Source organism: Vulpes vulpes, chromosome X, assembly GCF_048418805.1.
Source record: "Vulpes vulpes isolate BD-2025 chromosome X, VulVul3, whole genome shotgun sequence".
In the NCBI taxonomy this organism is placed as follows: Eukaryota; Metazoa; Chordata; class Mammalia; order Carnivora; family Canidae; genus Vulpes; species Vulpes vulpes.
Window position 1 is genome coordinate 35,116,057 of NC_132796.1, and position 19,185 is coordinate 35,135,241.

A 19,185-nucleotide genomic window follows, 5' to 3' on the forward strand; every position below is an offset into this window, starting at 1 on the left:
CTGTTCAAAAGGAGGCTCACAAAACATTATCTATCTACTGGCATTAAAAATCATGTCCTGTTAATGAAAACATTACTTGATTATAGTGAATTCTTCAAATATTTACACAACTCAAACTGGCAAAAGGAGAAGGGATAGGGTAGATCACAAAATCAACAGATCTCTGTGAACAGTCTAACCCTCCCAGTTCTCTATTTGCCAGTTTGGGTTTTGATCTCTGAAATTTATTTTTATCCCTTGGAATTTTGTTTTATTAATTTTAAAAGAGACTTTGTTAGAGTTGCCATAATGGTACCTCTGTGTACCATGATAGTAATGAAACCTCACAGAATTATCTCTAGCTCCGTTTTCAATGTTCTTTAGTTTAACAGTATGAAGCATTCAAAAGATTCTGAGATGGTATTGAATGACAGCATTAGAGAAGCAGAAATAACTATTTTGGAAGTGTCAGCTGGTAGATTCATACCATGGAGATTATCATGGGTAAGAACAAGTAAGACTCTATCGCAGAGAATATCAGATTCAATAAAATTCATTGTTTGAGTGATTTGTACAGTGCTTTAATAGCAGGAAATATGGCAAGGAATGAAGAGTGGAGTGTCATGCCCTTCATACCTATATTTGCTCTAGAGGGGAACTGGATACAAAACACTGCCACCTTGGCCCTATTCCAAAAGAATTTTGATTCCAAATACCAGAAGGTGCTCAAGTTTCATGTCATAAACATTAAGGACAGTGACTGACCAAGAGTAATGATAGAGAAGAAAATATATCATGTCAAAATAACATTCCATTTTTAGTCTTGAGCTAAATAAATAAGCTTACTTCAGTTGTTGAATCCAAGGAATAATTCGTTTCATATCATCATTCACAGACTTCTCCATGTCATCCAGCGTGGCCTGGTCTATAGAATATAGCACTTCATTAATTCGTTGCTTACACGAGGCACAAAATAGGTAGGCCAAAACTTAAATGAGAATTATTGTTTTATGCAGAAAGTAGTGTCATTTTTAAGTCAGAGAAAACCTCAATTAAATGTATCACTAGGCAGAAATCAACCTAATTTGTTTAGCCTCTTTAACACTTAGAAAGTTATAGTTAAGACAACTAATTAATAGCAAAAGCAGACTAGTGGGAAGAACAAGTAACAAATATATGATTATCATATTATTCATATTATCAATATATGAATTCTTTGCCTACATTTTAATTCCCAAAACTCTTGGTATAGTTAATTATTTTTCACTTACATGTATTTCAAATTCCTTGGATTACTAAACTTAGAACCTTAAAAATGCAAAAACTATAAAACTCCATTAAAATGTTTATTCATTAAACACAAATGATTTCTGGCATAAGTAAGAGCTGTTGGCTTAAGTTAAGCTTGCTAAACATCACTTATTAGACTTTTTAATGACTAAAAAAATGCTGTAATAGCATGCCACACAAAAAACAATATAAAATGATTTCAACTAAAGAAAAAAGTATAGAGAAAATTAGAACAGCATGACTATGGATTAAACTGTGCCCTCCAAAATTTGTATGTTGAAGCCCTAAACTCCTAATGTGATGGTATTTAGAGGTGGGGTCTTTGGGAGATAATAAGGTTAAGACAAAGTCATGAGGGTAGGACTGAGGTCATGATGTTATTGGTGTTCTTATAAGAGGCACCAGAGAGCTTGCTCTCTCTCCTTTTTGCCATGTGATGACAGAGAGAAAGCCTAGCCTCCAAGTCAGGAACAGAGCCCTCACCATAACTCAACCATGCCGGCAACCTGATCTTGACTTCCAAACTCCAAAATTGTGATTGTCTACTGTGTTTAGACCAAGAAAAAACCTCCTGTTCTCCAGGATTCTGTACCCCAAGTCATCTTTTATATGTTTACACGGTCAAAAACCTGTTCGGCAGTCATGAGTGACATCAGAATCCCCAGCAGTCATTCCACGTCACCCAACTACTAGTGGCAGTATTGTTAATCTAAAAACCACCAGCCATTAATCTTATTACTTTTACATAAGAGAAACATGAATGAACTTCATATTGGGAAGTTTAATATTATACAAGAAAATCCAAAGTAGGCTTAAAATTGGCCCCAAGGAATAGACGTCAGCTAGAGTTCTTCCTTTCACATCTACTTTCTGTACTACTGATACTACCCCCTCCAATACCTAATGGCAGAAACACTTTAGTGTACTTTTGTTAAAATGTTTTTCCTTATGCTAAGTGACTATATCATTAAGTAACTTACCAAGTCCGTAAAGCATCAACTGAAACATTCCAGAATGCAAGTCTACGAAAATGTGTAGACACTCAGAATTACCGCAGGGCTCCAAAATGGGAACAACAAGAGCCGGAAGCGCAGTCTCTATGGAAGCTGAATGGTTAAGAATAAAAGATTATATTTCTATCTGAATGTTTTCCAGAAAAAATTATTTCTCAATGAGTAGAAACAAACGATCAAACAATCCTGAATGTCAGAGGAAAAATATGACTTTGCAAAATTGGAATAGTACTATTATGTCAATTTAGAAGCTCAAAAGGAAGAATGTATTCCTCGAGGGGACTTGAAACAAACATACCACTCTCAAATACTACAGCAAAAAAAATCCCTAGTCTTTTAAAAAAGGTTAAAAGAGGGATGGCTGGGTAGCTCAGTGGTTGGGCATCTGCCTTTGGCTCAGGGCATGATCCTCGAGTCCCAGGATCCAGTACTGCATCGGGCTCCCTGCGTGAAGCCTGCTTCTCCCTTTGCCTGAGTCTCTCTGCCTCTCTCTCTGTATCTTTCATGAATAAATAAAATCTTTAAAAAAAAAAAAAAAGATTAGAAGAGCTCGTGAAAACATAAACTTCAGCAGTGAGCTGAGTTCTAGTTTACCTTCATTCAGTAATTACTAGTAAATTAGTTTTAAGGATTTTCATTTTGATATAGTGGGAAGAAAATTGTTTGGTAAATACAATAAATTTCATCTACAGCCTCAATATTTTCAATGCCATTCTTCATAAGCAGAGGTTTTCTGGCAATTAGGGCTCATGTGTTAAATTAAAACACACACACACACACACACACACACACACACTTGAAAACCACTAAGCATTGCTTATTTAGGAAAAAAAAATTTTTCCAGTTATTTATGTAACCTTATTTTCAAGTCACAGATGAAATAAAAGCAAGCAATTGTTAAACACCAATTCCCAAAGCTGCAAGTATACTTCTTCTAGAGGTTCATAGTATTTCCACCAGGCCCAATTAACTCTTCCCTTAATCCTACAAACTGGGGTAACAAAACTGAGTAAAGGAGCAAAGTACTGAAAGCACAGCCTGTGCTGATCAGATTGAGGAATTATAAAAGGAATATGCTCTTCTAGTTACCACATTCCTCTAACGCTATGGCACAGAAGAAAAAGCAGGCAGTGAGGAGAGTGGTAATGGAGGCCCAGCCTTTCACCAGGTGTGACTTCTCTGTGCTACTCTGTTAAACAAGAATAATAACATCTTCCTGTCCATGCCATGGATCCTTAGGAGGAAGAAATGACAAGTTTATAAAGGTGCTTTAAAAAGCAAAGTGCTCAACAATGTGCATTTCCTATAGTCCTTTATGAATCAAAGAAACAAACCAAAACCTCTTATTAGGAATTTGCACAATAATTAAAATGGGTGAAGTTACCATTAGTGCTATCTATACAAAGAAATTATCAAACAAGTTAATAAAGCCAAAAAATAGGAGACATATTTAATCAGATGAAAACAAACTGCTTTCAAGTAGATTACTACATATTTGCAAAGAGATGTTTAACATACAGAGCCAGCAGAACTATCACCTAAAACAAACACAGAAGAACAAAAAGGTACAAACAGAAATTTCTTTTACAGTATTTTATAATTCAGAGCAATGTGACAAATTAGTTCAAATTATGTTTTGCTGAATTCACTATGTTAATAAACAGTGCTTACCGATTTGAAGCAAAATTACTGATTTTTAACACAATTTTAACTATTGTAATTCTTAATGGAGTAGGAACATATTCTTTAAAGCAAAATCATTTTTTTAAATTCAAATTCAATTAATTAACATACAGTGTATTATTAGTTTCAGAGGTAGAGTTCAGTGATTCATCAGTCTTGTAACACCCACACCCAGAGCTCATTATGTCACATGCCCTCCTTAATGCCCATCAGCCAGTTACCCTGCCCCTCCCCATCCACCTCCTTTCCAGTAACCCTGAGTTTGGTTTCTGTGATTAAGAGTCTCTTATGGTCTGTCTCCCTCTCTGATTTCATTTTGTTTAATTTTTCCCTCCCTTCCCTTATGATCCTCTGTTTTGTTTCTTAAATTCCATGCATGAGATCATAGGATAATTGTCTTTCTCTAGCAAAGTCATTTTTAAAGTGTAGCAATGGTGTAAAACTAATTCTGATATTTGGGATAACGATTATTATTTCAATGTAATGATAAAAATTGAATATTTTTGAAAAGACAGGGCATCAGAGAAGAATCTAGAAAGCACAGTCAAAAGGTAAAAAACACTTTTATGTGTATCCCTAATAATGGCCAATGTCCTTATTTTCTTTACAGAAAATATTAAAAAAAAAAAAGAAAATATATAAGGCCCTAAGCATTTAAAGGCAACTGGTTTGAAGGTATCTAAAAAGAGCAAAATTTACAAATAAAATATAGAAAGGGAATTAAAGGCTGTGCAAGATGACAGGATAGTACACCACTTTTTCCTGCAGCAGTAATATAGAAATCTTCTATTTATTGAGGACCAGATGAGGAATGGACAAGTACAGAGTAATATAAAATGTGAAGACTAAAGAGAGGCAATTAAGCCCAATTAGGAAAAGCTGCATGTGGTTCACAGCTTCCAAACTGCCCTAGATACCCTGATTCTCCACAACACAAGGGAGACTCCCCTGGCTTTCAAGAGACAGGAATGCTGCAAATAAATGGGCCAACTGGCAAGTGACATTTAAGTGCCTTGCACTGCCTTTTTTGACCTTCTCTCTAAAGTTCTGCCTACTCTCTCTGGAGATGTTCCCATTCCCACGAAATCACACACTGCCATCTAGCCTGGCCAAAACCTGCTGTCTGTACATCCCCCCAGCCCTCCCTTGAAATGCTCCCTTGTCCAAGCTACTCATTTCCCTGGCTTATACCAGTGAGGAGTGGGAAGAAAAGCCATGTGATTTAAGGGTGATTGCACTAAAGGATTCCACGAATAGCCCTTTGTCCTAGTAAAGGATCTGACTAAAGCATGCTTTCCCATCACAAAAGGGATCAGGTAAGACTACAGGAAATATACAAATGCATGAACAGGAATTTAAAAACAAGTTTAAACATATGTCATAAAATGGTGGACCAGTAGGCCCTCTCCTACAGCAAGTCCTCATTTCCAGAACTGTTCTGATTAAAGCAGGTCTGAGGGGCCCAACCCCACATGCAAGTACCTATCTCTCCTCCAAAACACAGTACAGTCTCCAAAGCACCCTTCTCTCACATCCAGAACTCTACAGACACCTGGAACATGAAAACCACTGCTGGAGCACACACTCCCACTAGAGTTAGAGATCTAGGAAAAGCCTGGACTAAACATCTTTGAGTTACAGATGAGAATGGTACCCAAAAAATACTACTGTTCAAGAGCATGCACCTCAACTCAGACCTTCTGGCTGCCCAACCAGTGAAATCTCTACAAAATGGCACTGATGAAAAATCTTTCTGACTTGTTGCATATTAACAAGACACAAAACTATTCTTATATAAAAACTTGGTTAGTCTATTTTTCAAATTAATTTAAATATCCCCTGGGCAATCATACTAAGCTTTTTACTTACTACAACTAAGAGTTGCTTACGGATGATATTAAAGTAAAACAGAGTTGGTACGCCGGGGTGGCTCAGCAGTTGAACTTCTTTCCGCCTTTGGCCCAGGGTGTGATCCTGGTGCCCAGGGCATGATCCTGGTACCCAGGATCAAGTCCCACATTGGGATCCTTGTAGGGAGCCTGCTTCTCCCCCAGCCTTTATCTCTGCCTGTCTCTCTCTCTCTCTCTCTCTGTCATGAATAAATAAAATCTTAAAAAAAAAAGTAAACAAGCCTGTCAAAAGATCATAAACCTTGATTTTCTGTAATCCCAACAAGTGAATTTTAGAATTTTACTATTTTGAAAAGTTAGAAATAAAAAAAAAAATTAAGATTGCAAAAATCCTTAAAAATCTTCTTTACAAGGGTGCCAAGAAGATAATTAAATGGGAAAATTGTTTTTTTCAAATGTTACTAGAATTGTACACCCTCAAACAAAAGAACACAGCTGGACCCCCTACTTCACACCACATACAAACATTAACTCAAAATGTAATCTAAATGTAAGACTAAAAACTATGAAATAGAAGATAGATGACAAGATGTTCAAGAATCATTAGGCAGAGATGCAAGTCAAAACCATAGCGAGGTACCAGTTCACACCCACGAGAATGGCTAGAAACCCGAAAGACTGTAACTGGTGTTGGTAAAGTGTGCGAAGAAACTGGAAACCTCACACACTACTGGTGATGGGATATAAGGTGGTGTTAAACATGTAAAAAGGTAAAACAGAGTTACCATGTGACCCAGCCCTTCCACTACTAGGTACATACAAGAGAAATGAAAACAGATCCACACAAAATCCTGTATAAGCATGGTCACAGCAGCGTTATTCATCATAGGAAAAGAAAAAGGAAGTGCAGTGGGAAACAAAGGCAGAAAGAAATGTAAATAAAATCAAAAGTCCTTATCACCTGCAGCCCACTAACGAGTATTTGAGGAGGCAGAGTAGAACATTCTTCCAGGAAGCTCCCAACTGTCTTAATGTTAATGCCTTGCTAGAGGGGAAAACAACCTAGGTTTGACAAAGGCAAGGTCTTAGGTTTCCGGAGTCTTTTTTGCATATGAAAATCCTTTTGAAACTTCCCTCACCTTTACTTCCCCCAACCCCAAAGTATACCATAAATAACTCCTCACAATCCTGGGGCAGCAGCTCCTGCCCACGGGTCCTGTCCCCATCCTTTAATAAAAATCACCACTTTGCACCAAAGACATCTCAAGAATTCTTTCTTGGCTGATGGCTCTGGACCCCACCAAACACATCAACATCCAAAAACTACATCAGATGCGACCCCATCACTGATGAATGGAGAAGCAAAATGTGGTGTATCTGTACAATGGATTATTTGACAACAAAAATTAAGTACCAAAGCATGCTTTAACATGCACAAGCCTTAAAAAGGCTATGCTAACAATATGCAGAAGAGCAAACATTATATAATTTCATTTATGTGAGATGTCCAGAATAGACAATGCTACAGAGGTAGAAAGTAGACTAGTGGTTGCCAGGGGCTGAGGGGAGGGATGAATGGGGGAGTGACTGCTAATGCACAGAGTTTTTTTTTAGAAATGATTAAAATGTTCTAAAATTAGATTGTGGAGCTAGTTGTACAACTCTGAGTATGTTAGAAACCACTGAACAAGTGAATGTATGTGAATTTTATCTCAAAACTACTATTAAAAAAGAACAAAACGGGGGGGGGGGTTATGCATGCTTTCTAACCCCAATGAAAGTTTTGATTATATTTTCCAATCACAAAGAAATCTTAAGGCCAGGATTTAACATCCTTGTTTGAGGGATTAAAAGGGAGGAGAGGAGGAGGACTTACACTGCATCTTATAATTAAATTAAAATCACTAAAACCTGATAAATCATTAAGCCCTTATGGGGCTAGTGGACATGCCCCCCTCAATAGATTTAACCACTGCATACATCAGATGTCTATCATACTCTTTATTTTTTTAAGGCCTATATTTGCATTTTTGTGAAGTTAAGCTGCCCTTCCCTTTAATCTTTAGTTTGGCTCAGACTTTCTTCTACACTTTTGTCTCTTTTGCTTTCTTTGAATGACTACTGTATTCGAAATACAAATTTATTTTCCTGATGGTCTTTCCTTCAGGCAGTATTTCTACTTAATTCATCAAAGTGGTACCAAAGAAATTGCTTAAGTAGAATGGACTGAGTTGGGCTCTGTGAGGATGAAAGTCAGTACCTTTGCTACTAGAGCTATTAAAGACATGATATTTTTATGGCACTTTCCATACATCAGCTCACTTAATTGAAGACTGTTCACTGTGGACATGAGGTGATCACAACCAAAAACAACTGGGGTAGGGATAGTGCCTATGGTCATTATGATACTGTGAAACTATTTCTAGAATGAGAGCACTGGTTCTCTAAAGGATTGTCCCCAAAGCTCTAAACTTAGAAGATTTTTCATTACGTGTATATATCTGTATTTCTTACCTGAATCTTGCTGATGTATTAACAATTCAAGAAAAAAATCTTTAAAAAGACCAGGGATAAAATCTGTTTCACTCAAAGAGATGCGTATTTTATAAATAACTTAAGTATCTGCAAAGCTGCCTTATTCTTAGAAGACATAAAAGAAATAAGATTCATAATAAGATGTTAAAATAATTTCCACTTCAATTGGAAAAAAGCTTTCAGGAGGTTCAATATGTATACGTTTCAAAAATATAGCCAAGTTAAAGAAGAAAGAAGAAAATAAGAGAAAAATTAGGGCAAGCTTGATAGATCGCGAAAGTTAAAATGCAGAAATGCCCAACCGCCACAACAAAACCAGGGAAAAAAAAGTATTAAGACACTTAGTAAAATAAAAGTGGATAGTAACATAAACAAAAAGGAAGAAATGCCAATTTTAAAAGAACCTACAGTTTTCGTTGGCATTGAAGCCTCGCAGAATGGCCTTCAGCTCCTGGAGCTTCTGATGAGCTCGTGCATGGACGCTGTCTATCAGGAGCTTTTCTATTGATAAGTGGTCAATCTGCATAAACAACAGAATCATATGTGCAATTTAAACATATTTATTTTAAAAACCTAAGAGTACATTATTGTGCTTTAAGATAGTTCCTTTTAGAATCACACTGACTGTTAACCAGTAAAAGCAAGCAAGCTTAAAAAGATAAAAGTATATGGTACTGGTAGCTTAAAGACTTCAGCTAACATTCTGGCAAGTGTACACCAGGATAGTATGTATTGGTTATCAGTGATTAAATGGCAGACCTTCAGAATAAAATGGTGATCTGTCCTAAGTTAAAAAACTTGAGAGAACATTAAAAAAATTATGTATAACATCAGTAATAAAAAAATGCAAATATATAACATTTGTTTATAACAAGTTTCATAAAGGGTTTAAGGAGAACCTTGGTATTTTAAAGAATTTCTGCTAAAGTTTAAATATAAATAGTAAGTTACATATATTCATTTAATCAAAATAAAATTAAGATACACTTAATCTTTTACCTTCATGGCTCTTTCTACTAATTTGGAATCAGAAGCTGGCAAAGGAGGATCATGAAAAATCTGTAAAGGCTTAGAGACATCATTTTCATCGATTTTAATTGTAACTTTGTGAACAGATGCCGTCCCTGTTTTTCTCCCAAGAACCTGTTGACTGAGAGAAAAGAAGATATATTTTCATTTTTTACAGATTTATATATTTACTTATTTGAGAGAGAGAGAGAGAGAACGCACATGCACAGCAAAAGAACAGAGGGAGAGGGAGAGTGAACCCCAAGCTGAATCCACATTGAGGGTGGAGCCAGACACAGGGCTCAATTTCATGACCCTGAGATCATGACCTGAGCCCAAATCAAGAGTCAGATGCTCAACTGACTGTGCTACCCAGGCACCACAAGAAAAAAAAGAAACATGAATATAATTTTTTTCCAACACAACCTATTAACTTTTGGAATAAAACAGAATAAATATTGTGTACCTTAGCCAGAGTCTAGAACATGACAGGCCCTCAATGTTTGTGGAGGGAATAAATTAATAATGAGAAGACTGCTAGTCATAATTGAACACATTATTTATGTCCTTTAAAAAAAAAGACAAAATTTAAAAACAAAACGCGCGCGCGCGCGCACACACACACACACATACACACAAAATCCCAGGGGGATGCCTGGGTGGCTCAGTGGTTGAGTGCCTGCCTTCAGCCCAGGGCGTAATCCTGGAGTCCAGGGATCCAGTCCTACATCAGGCTTCCTGCGTGGAGCCTGCTTCTCTCTCTGCCTATGTCTGCCTCTGTGTGTGTGTGTGTGTTTTTCTCATGAATAATTAAATAAAATCTTAAAAAAAAAAAATCCCAAAACAAAACCACCTGTGTTCTAAGTGGTGTCTATTAATCTCTGATTTCTTTACAGAAAATGAGTGTCAGGCAAAGTTCAAACAGGGAATCAAGAACTGTAAACAGCCTGATACTAATTTTCCCCAAAAAAGACTTTAAAGGGCACAATTCAAAATGTAAAACTCTGATAAGCATATTTTAAAAACATACCCAACAATCTCAATGGTCTTTCAGCCATCTGGTATGAGCTCAGAGTAATTTAACATTTTAAGAATAGCAAGTCTTAGTACAAAGAGAGATCTATGTATTTAAAACATGTCATGCTCTAAGGGGTCAATTATAGATGTTCTACGTGGTATATATGATACCAGTGACCTTACTATATAAAATCATGTTGCTAGAGGTACACAGCTATTGGTTTATAGTAAATCAGAAGCATGAGAGAAAAAAACAGAGTATTAACAGTCACAGCATGAACTAACCAGAATCAACTTCACTTACTTCCAAACTGAGAGGGAGAGGCACTTTCCAGCATGGTACCTTTCCACCTGCACAAGGTCTCCCCACCGCTCTCGTATTAACATTAGAGTTTGGGAATGTAGCACTTCTAACTGAAGCGATAAGCAGAAAGAATCTGATGGGTCTCGTTAAGCAGATTTAATAAATCACTACAACAGCCAATGAAGTACAAGCAAAACTTCATTTAACAAAAGCTCTATTTCCCCAAAACCTGGATATGAAAGAAATATCTGGAATTATATTTCTCCAATGACATATACTTAAAAAGTGTTATAATTTCTGGCACAATCTTAGAAAGAAACTTCATATTTAATTCTGAACAAATATAAACAAACTATAAGGTCCAAGTTGCCTGCTAATTGATCACAGTTTAGAAATTATGAGTAGACCAAATAGCACTATTTTTTTCCTCCAGATAGTACTATTTCTAATTCATTTTTGCTTTTACCTGCAAAGTGAAGAGTAAAATGTACAATTTGGTTTAATACAGATGTATAATTATTCTTCACACTGATCAATTTCCAGCCCTGTTTCTACCCCCATAAAGGAAGGTGGGGAGGCAGGGGAAGAGTTTAGTCTGCTACAGTTCAGGATGGGGGGAAGGCAAATGGAAATGTGGGGAGGAGAGGGACATACAAACTCCTTACAAATATATGTCTCAAATTTCAAAAGGATACGTAGGCAGTTGTACATGTCCTGAAGAGGTTTTTCATCAGCAAAGAGTCTAGACTGCACCAGCTGATGGATAAAGTTGATTTGCATACTATGAACCAAGGCTCGCCCATCTTCCATTGGCAGGAGAAAAGAAGGTGGTTAATCAGAAAAACACTGTACAGATCATGTCACAGTACCATTTAAGGAAGAGTATACTAACAATAAAAAAAAAAAACTTAATTTATCTATGAAAACCAGAGAACATTATACTTGAGAAACACTAAAGCCTCTACAGATTAGCAGGTAGGTATGATTACCATAACATGTGCTTCAAATTACAGGATAAACTGCTAAACATTTATTATTCTGTAAGAATGTTCCAATAATATAAAAACAACAAACATTTGAATTTTTATGATTTAAAACAGTATTTGTGATTTACCTCCTGTTTCCTTGTCCTCAACTAGAATTTCTAGCTTGAGAAGACGCCATGGAACATCTGGATCATCTCCCATCACGGTTAAAGTGGCTTCAAACTCTCCTTCAACTCGAAACTTCACCCGGCCATTTGCTTTTAAAAGAAGACAATGACTACTATGCTAGAAAATAAGCAGCTTCTTGCTAACCTAGAAAGCTTAGTCTTGCTTAAAAGAAATTTTAAATAGCTTGAAAGTTCTTTCATAAATGTCCAAGAATTCAGTAGTTCCTGCATAAGCAATAGCCAAAGGCAGTTAACACTTCCAACATCAACTGATAATTTTCTCTTGAGGCCTAACTCTGGAGCTTCCTCTCTCTCCTCCAGCCCTAGGTAATCCCTTTGCTCCCAGCTTCACATACCAGCATTTTATCTCCAGGTGCTAAAATTTTACCCCTAGGTACTAAAGAGAAATGATCGGATTGACAAGTCACATATTTGAACACCACCTGAACTGTAGGCCAAAACATCAAAATGGTATTTCTTCAAATGAAACCCCCCAAAAATTGTTTTTAAAAAAATTCTAACAAAAGTTAATTCTTTAAAAAACATAATAAACTTCAGGTACATACCAACTGTAAGATTTGCTAACTGAGGGGGAAGATCTGTGGTCACAAGCCGATGTCTAAGAATCTGATTGAGTTGGTGAAGTGTGGCTTGTTTCTCAATCTTGGTAATTGGGTCTGGAGGAATAATTTTATCCTACAAAAAAAATTAAGTGATTTTAAAATAATGTACAAAAAGACACAATCTTTACCTATGTCTATCTTAACGTAATATTTTCATACTTTGTCCAAGAGAATCTCAACACTCATTTCTGCAGTCTATATCCAATAATAGTGACATGACCATTACTATCATGCATCAGAGTTCCAATGATTCCACCAGTACCCAGCTAAGACAGTAATGCATATGATCTTCATGCTCTATTTAACCAAGTTCATGTCACTAGATAACTTCTACCACTTCTTAAAAATATAAAATGCAATAGCACCGAGTCAGTAAACAACTACCACAATAAAAGTTAAATACAAAACAAAACCTTTCAAAAAGCAAGCATCATTCAGTATTTTTACATCTGAAATAGACATAAATTAATTTGCACATGTTTAACTTCACATACACAAAGATTCATCCATTTTGATAGTTACTCACATTCTGGCCTCAATTTTAGTTACAGAGGAAAAAAAAGTGAATTACATGAAATAGCTGTTTTAAAAATACAGAATAGTCATTTTTTTGGGCTCCTTAATAACACAGTAGACTCCATTGCCAAAGTCTTCAACTTTTGAGAAAGGGAGTGGTAAGCAATGCACTTACCCTAATGCAGGTGGGCAGTCGTGGGTAAGACCCAGTAGTCAGTACATCAATGGCATACGGGATGGCAAAACTAGGCAGGCGTGCATGGACTAGGGCATCTCTAGCTAATGAGGCCAGGCGATCAGCAGTATCCACAAACAGAATGGCTTGCTGATCTAAAAAGCTTGAAATCATCTTTAAAGCAAAGGGTAAATGTATTAAGTTTTATTGAGAATGGGCTGCTTTCCACTTAAAATATCATTTATTCATTCCAAAGTAAACTTTGAGGGCCTTAATACAGTTTTTCACATTTTGAAACATTTCTTCAAGAAATTTCCCAGTAATGTGAAGAAATATTTAATGCATTTGTATTTGGCATTAAAAACAATAACCTTCTATCACTTAAAGTAAAAGGTTTTCCAATTTATTTCTCCAACCCTAACACTGCATATACATATCAGAAGTTAGGAAAAATGAATAAAATAAAATGCTTTTTTTTTACTCTCCTAGATTTCTAGAGTTGGCTGTTAAAGTAGTTAAAAGCATGGACTCCTGGACCCGGACTGCCTTGGTCTCAATTTTAACTCTGAACTTGCTAACCCTATATAAACTAGGCAAGTCACTTAACCTCTCTGGGCCTCAGTTTTTTCAACTGTGAAATGGAGATAATGATTTCCAACCTCAGTAAGGTTGTTCTAAAGATTAAGCGTTAACACATATAGGGAGCACTTGGGTAGTTCAGTCTTAAAGTGTCTAACTCTTGGTTTTGGCTCTGGTCATGATCTTCTAAGACGTGGGAATGAGTCCCACATTGGGATCTGCACTCAGTGGGGAGTCTGCTTGAGATTCTCTCCCTCTGCCCCTCCCCCTACTCTGTGCTCTTGCACTCCAATAAGTAAATCTTTTTTAAAAAAAGTTAATGCACATAAAACCTTCAGAACAGTGCCCAGAACACATAAAATACTCCATAAATGCTGCCTGTTATATGAAATCTAGGCCAGTTTCATACCTGAAACAGAAGTTGGGAGTCCATTAAAAGACCCTGATATTTTGTACATAAATCTCTATCAAGCAAAGTTCTTTTCCATCCTGAAACCAAAGGAGGACTATAATCTGTCTGGTTTTAACAGATTAAAACCACTTGGATTCTACTTCTCAACTTTTTTTTTTTAAAGATTTCTTTATTTTAGAGAAAGCAAGAGCACAAGTAGGAGATACTGAGGGAGAGACGGAGAATCCCAAGCAGATGCCACGCTGCGCGTGAAACCAGATGTGAGGCTCGATCCCTCGACCCCAAGATCACTACCCGAGCAAAAACCAAGAGCCAGATGCTCAGCTGACTGTGCCACCCAGGCGTCCCTACTTCTCTCAACTTCTGAGCTGGTTTTTACTCAGATTTAGTCTCCAATCCAGGACACTGTAAAAATGCTTATCAGATAAAAGCCAAAGCCAAAGAATACCAAAGACCTCCCTCCTCCTGGGAAGACATGTATCAATCCCAGTGCAGTAATATAGTTCATCCAGCCTTAAATCCAGTGCTCTACCTTAAATGTGGGTAATTAATGAGACATTATCCAAACTACTCTGGCTCAATTCAAAATACACTAGCTTCAGTTATACTCCTTTGACTTAGAAACCGAATGAGTAAACATAAAATGTTAGTTTTGAGTAACTTACTAGTGAAACTATATAGGTCCCTAATGATCTTTTTTTTAAAGCACTCATGTGCCAGTTGTTAATATGGTTAGTAATATTCTCCTTTCAAATCTAACTGAGCACTGAATAGACATTTCTCAAAGAAAAATACATAAATGACCAAAAGTACATGAAAAGATATTCAACCTCATTGGTCAGCAGAGAAATGCAGATCAAAACCACAATGAAATACCACCTTCACACCGAACAGGATGGCTAAAATCAAAATGTCAAATGATAACAGGTATCAGCATGGAAAAACTAGAACCCTCATACACTGATGGTGGGAATGTAAAATGGTACAGCCATTTTGAAAGACAGTCTGGCAGTTCCTGAAGTGATTAAACATAGTCACCATATGACCCAACCATTCCATTCATAGGCATATATATCCAAGAGAAATGAAAACATATGTCCACACAGAAACTTGTACATGAATGTTTATAGCAACATTATTCATAACAGTTAAAAACTAGAAACAACCTAAATGTCCACAAACTGATGATAAACAAAATACAGATCCATACAATTCAACTATAAAAAGAAATGAAGTACTACTACATGCTACAGCATGAATGAACCTTAGAAACATTATGCTAAGTGAAACAAGCCAGTTACAAAAGACCCCATATTATGATTCCATTTATATGAAATCTTCAGAATAGGCAAATTTACTGACAGCAGACTAGTGGTTGCTTAGGGCTGGGGGAAACACCTGGAGGTGATAGCAAAAGGGTAGATGTTTTCTTTCTGAGATGATAAAAATGTTCTAAAATTGACTGTGATGGCTGCACGTATCTGAATATACTAAAGACCATTAAACTGTGTACTTTAAATGGGCAGATTGTACAGTATATGAGTTATACCTCAATAAAGCTGTTTTCAAAAAGCTCCAGGAATATGAGATATTTTCTTTTTCTTAGATAAAACATGACCCAGGCTGTTTTACCATTAGAGTTCTATAAACTGTGTATTTATACCCTGCCACACACTTAATATGTCTGGAATGGCTAAAGATCACTATCTATTAAGAACCTCAAATGAAACTAGATAAATAATCATTAGATTGAGAGGAGTCAAAACACAAATAATCCTCTAATCCTCAAGTTGATGGGCATTATACCGGACATAAATACATCTTTCTACATTCTCAAAACAAAAATACCAGAACTTTAGAAGTTCAATATGAGACTTTATTCAGAACGTGACTTATGTGAATAGCCAATTAAAAAAATTAATAGAAGAATGCTGAACTATGAATGAAAGATGAATAACAATATGGTTCAATATCAAAACCAAGAGTTTTGAATTTTCCTTGACATTATGGTACTGAAGCAAGACTCAGTAATATTAAATAGGTAACTGAAACACCCATGATGTTATTAGGGATTTGACACCAGGTTTGAAAAATTGAACACTTCAATATGATACACTTCAGTGACACCTAACTTCTCACTGCAAGTTTGAACATCTTTAAGAAAAGACTATCCCAAGTTAAGTAGTTAATGAAAAGAAACTGCAGGCTTTCCAGAAATATTATACCATGCTTCTTCATTTCAGCCAGAATAGATTTACTACATTTGGTGTCCAAATTTCCAGAACAATGAATTGTAAATCTTTCTGATAAATAAGCTTACCATAAATCTATTTATTAATATTTATAATCAAAACTATCCCTTGAATGATGCTTTACAGTAGACAAAAGACCTTCTGAATACAAACTTTAATTTCTCTATCATACCAATAGACAACAGATGAATCCAAGAACACTTTCCCCCGTGAGGAAAACAATATATGGGGCACAAAATATCCTCCCTCCAAATAAACCTGTGACTGATGTACTTCAGAAGGATGATCGCTTACTCCTATGGACAAAGATATGCAGGCTAGAATGTCTCTTGGTAGAATTCTTAGTATTGTCACTAGCTTAGTTGGTAGAGATGGAATGGAGTATCAACGTCAATGAAAACCAGGTTTTATTTTTAACTTAAAAATTATTATTCTGTGGGGATCCCTGGGTGGTTTAGCGCCTGCCTTCAGCCCAGGGCGTGATCCTGGAGACCCAGGATTGAGACCCACATCGGGCTCCCTGCATGGAGCCTGCTTCTCCCTCTGCCTGTGTCTCTGTCTCTCTTTCTCTCTCTGTCTCATGAATAAATAAAATCTTTAAAAAAATTATTATTCTAGAAATTACAATTCTCAACTTCTTCACAATCCCTTTTCTCCTTTTACTTTAGCAACTTTCACACAGGCTTTGTGTCTAATGACGAAGGAACCTAGTAAAAACCAAGGAAAGTGAATGCAGCAGATACAATGGAGGGGAAAGCTCAGGAAATCACATGCAGAAACACAACTGTGTCCTAGATTCATTTCTAAAGTGGAAGAGGCAAGCCCTGATAGACTTGCAAATATAAAAGTACTATAAAAATATTTTTGACTTAGCTTGTCAGGGTGCTAAAAAGAAATTTATTATAGTACCTCTATACTAACTGGGTGGCTGTTCATTTTAATTTATCCAGGAAATCTACTAAACTTTAAGAGATTCTGAAAAGTACTCAAGTAAAATTTAACCAGTGTAAAGCTGTTTTTCTGCCTTTACCTGTAAAAACTGATTTTAAAAATTTTAATATTACATAATTGAATGGAAAAAAAAAAGAGCATCAGTGTCATGCTTACTTAGAGAATCTACCCACTTTCCAAGTATAACTGACAGTGGCTAGGTTACTTGGCCTTGTAAAGCTGACCTCAATTAAAGTGAATAAATGCTCTCATCATTCTAAGACTTTATTCGCTTTATGATAATTATTCTATCCTTTCCAAGATGAAAGAGTACTCTACTCTCTTTCCATTCTCCTCACTGGAAGTGACCGGAAGTAAAACAGAAGGGAGTAATCATGTGTTTTGTTTGTTAACAGGGCGTCATCCTCCCCAATAATGAGCTCATACTTGGGTTTCTTTTCTTTTTTGAGGGAGGGGGTGGCAGATTTTAGCATCTTTGGTACACTTCACTACAAGTCATTCCTTTGAATTCAAAAGATTTAACAGACTATGAGCTTCTTGAGTGCAGGGGCTATGCCTTACTTAAGTCTCATCAGCCATACCCTATGCCGGACCTGTGCTCACTCAAGGGTATGGAGAATCAGATAAATGGTGTTATTAGCTGTGACCTTGAAGAAACCATTTAGCTACTAAGAACCTTATTCCCTCATCTGTAAAACAAGAAAAAAAATAACAACTCTGCCATACTCAGGGTTTTCAAGAATCAATAGGCAAAGTTCAAGGAAGCACTTTGCACACTCTAAGGAAGTATAACGATATAAAGCTGTTTCTCCCTCCTTTAGTTCAAGTCTTATATTGTCTTCTAGAGTAACAGTGTTTCCAGATACTCTTTTTTTCTGCTCAGGTGATCAAATACTAAATTTCTAAAGAAATATATTACACATTTTCTTGGGTTTTTAAAAATTTTATTTATTTATTCATGACAGACACAGAGGGAGAGGCAGAGACATAGGCAGAGGGAGAAGCAGGCTCCCCACAGGGAGCCTGATGTGGGACTTGATCCCAGGACCCTGGCATCATACCCTGAGCAGAAGACAGACACTCAACCACTGAGCCACCTAGGCATCCCATATTACACATTTTCATCCAAAAATATGGCTACTCACTTAAGTAATGTCCCTCAAAACAAATCAGCAGATATAAATTAAAGCCAAAATTAGAAACTATGTCTAAGTTAACATTCCAAAAACTTATTTTTTATAAAATAAAGTGAAAAATTTAACTTACCGCACATTTTTCCACCTTGCCAGCATTATTAGCCCATTTTACTAAAGCTAACAGTCGAACAAAGAGTTGCCGTGTCCGGCTAGCAAACTGCACTATTTCTATTTTCCTATAAAATAAAACAATTCTTAATGAACCAACACATTTGAAAAAGAGTATTTCACAATTTACTTCATCTGGACTGAAATACGAATCAATCTTTGTTTATGAGCATTACAATGAAATGAACCTAAATATGAATTATTGTCACATTTTATATACTGCCTGTTTTTTATTTTCAATAAAATTCAATAAAATATTTTAGCAATGAATCAGAATCACATTTTAAAAATTAATTTTGTATAACAATAAAAGCTGTTTACTAAAATGTATCCAATTTACAAACATAAAAATACAATGTAAAAGTTAACTAGCTCACAAAGGAGATCAAATTTAGAATTAGGAATTTCATAATTCAGACTACGAGTTATGAATTAGCAACCTTTTTGGTAGGAGAAAGGAATTGAAACAGATCTTTACCAAAGCTTCAAAGTGTCTCACTTCTACAAAACCAAGAGCCCATTTCCATCTTGCAAGCGTGTG

At 36.2% G+C, this 19,185-nt stretch overlaps 1 protein-coding gene across 2 annotated transcripts in view; it reads right to left on the reverse strand.

Annotated features, from left to right (window-relative positions):
- The window catches only part of MED14 (mediator complex subunit 14), a 65,015-nt gene that overhangs the window by 38,647 nt on the left and 7,183 nt on the right, over positions 1-19,185 (reverse strand). For both annotated transcript variants that reach the window (XM_072744847.1, XM_072744848.1), the window contains exons 3-12: positions 18,607-18,712; positions 13,147-13,320; positions 12,399-12,528; positions 11,794-11,922; positions 11,375-11,482; positions 10,680-10,812; positions 9,350-9,500; positions 8,759-8,870; positions 2,250-2,375; positions 826-904 (exon numbers count right to left, since the gene is read on the reverse strand). In XM_072744847.1, coding sequence (XP_072600948.1) covers positions 826-904; positions 2,250-2,375; positions 8,759-8,870; positions 9,350-9,500; positions 10,680-10,812; positions 11,375-11,482; positions 11,794-11,922; positions 12,399-12,528; positions 13,147-13,320; positions 18,607-18,712 — 1,248 coding nt within the window. The remainder of the gene's footprint in view (positions 1-825; positions 905-2,249; positions 2,376-8,758; positions 8,871-9,349; positions 9,501-10,679; positions 10,813-11,374; positions 11,483-11,793; positions 11,923-12,398; positions 12,529-13,146; positions 13,321-18,606; positions 18,713-19,185) is intronic.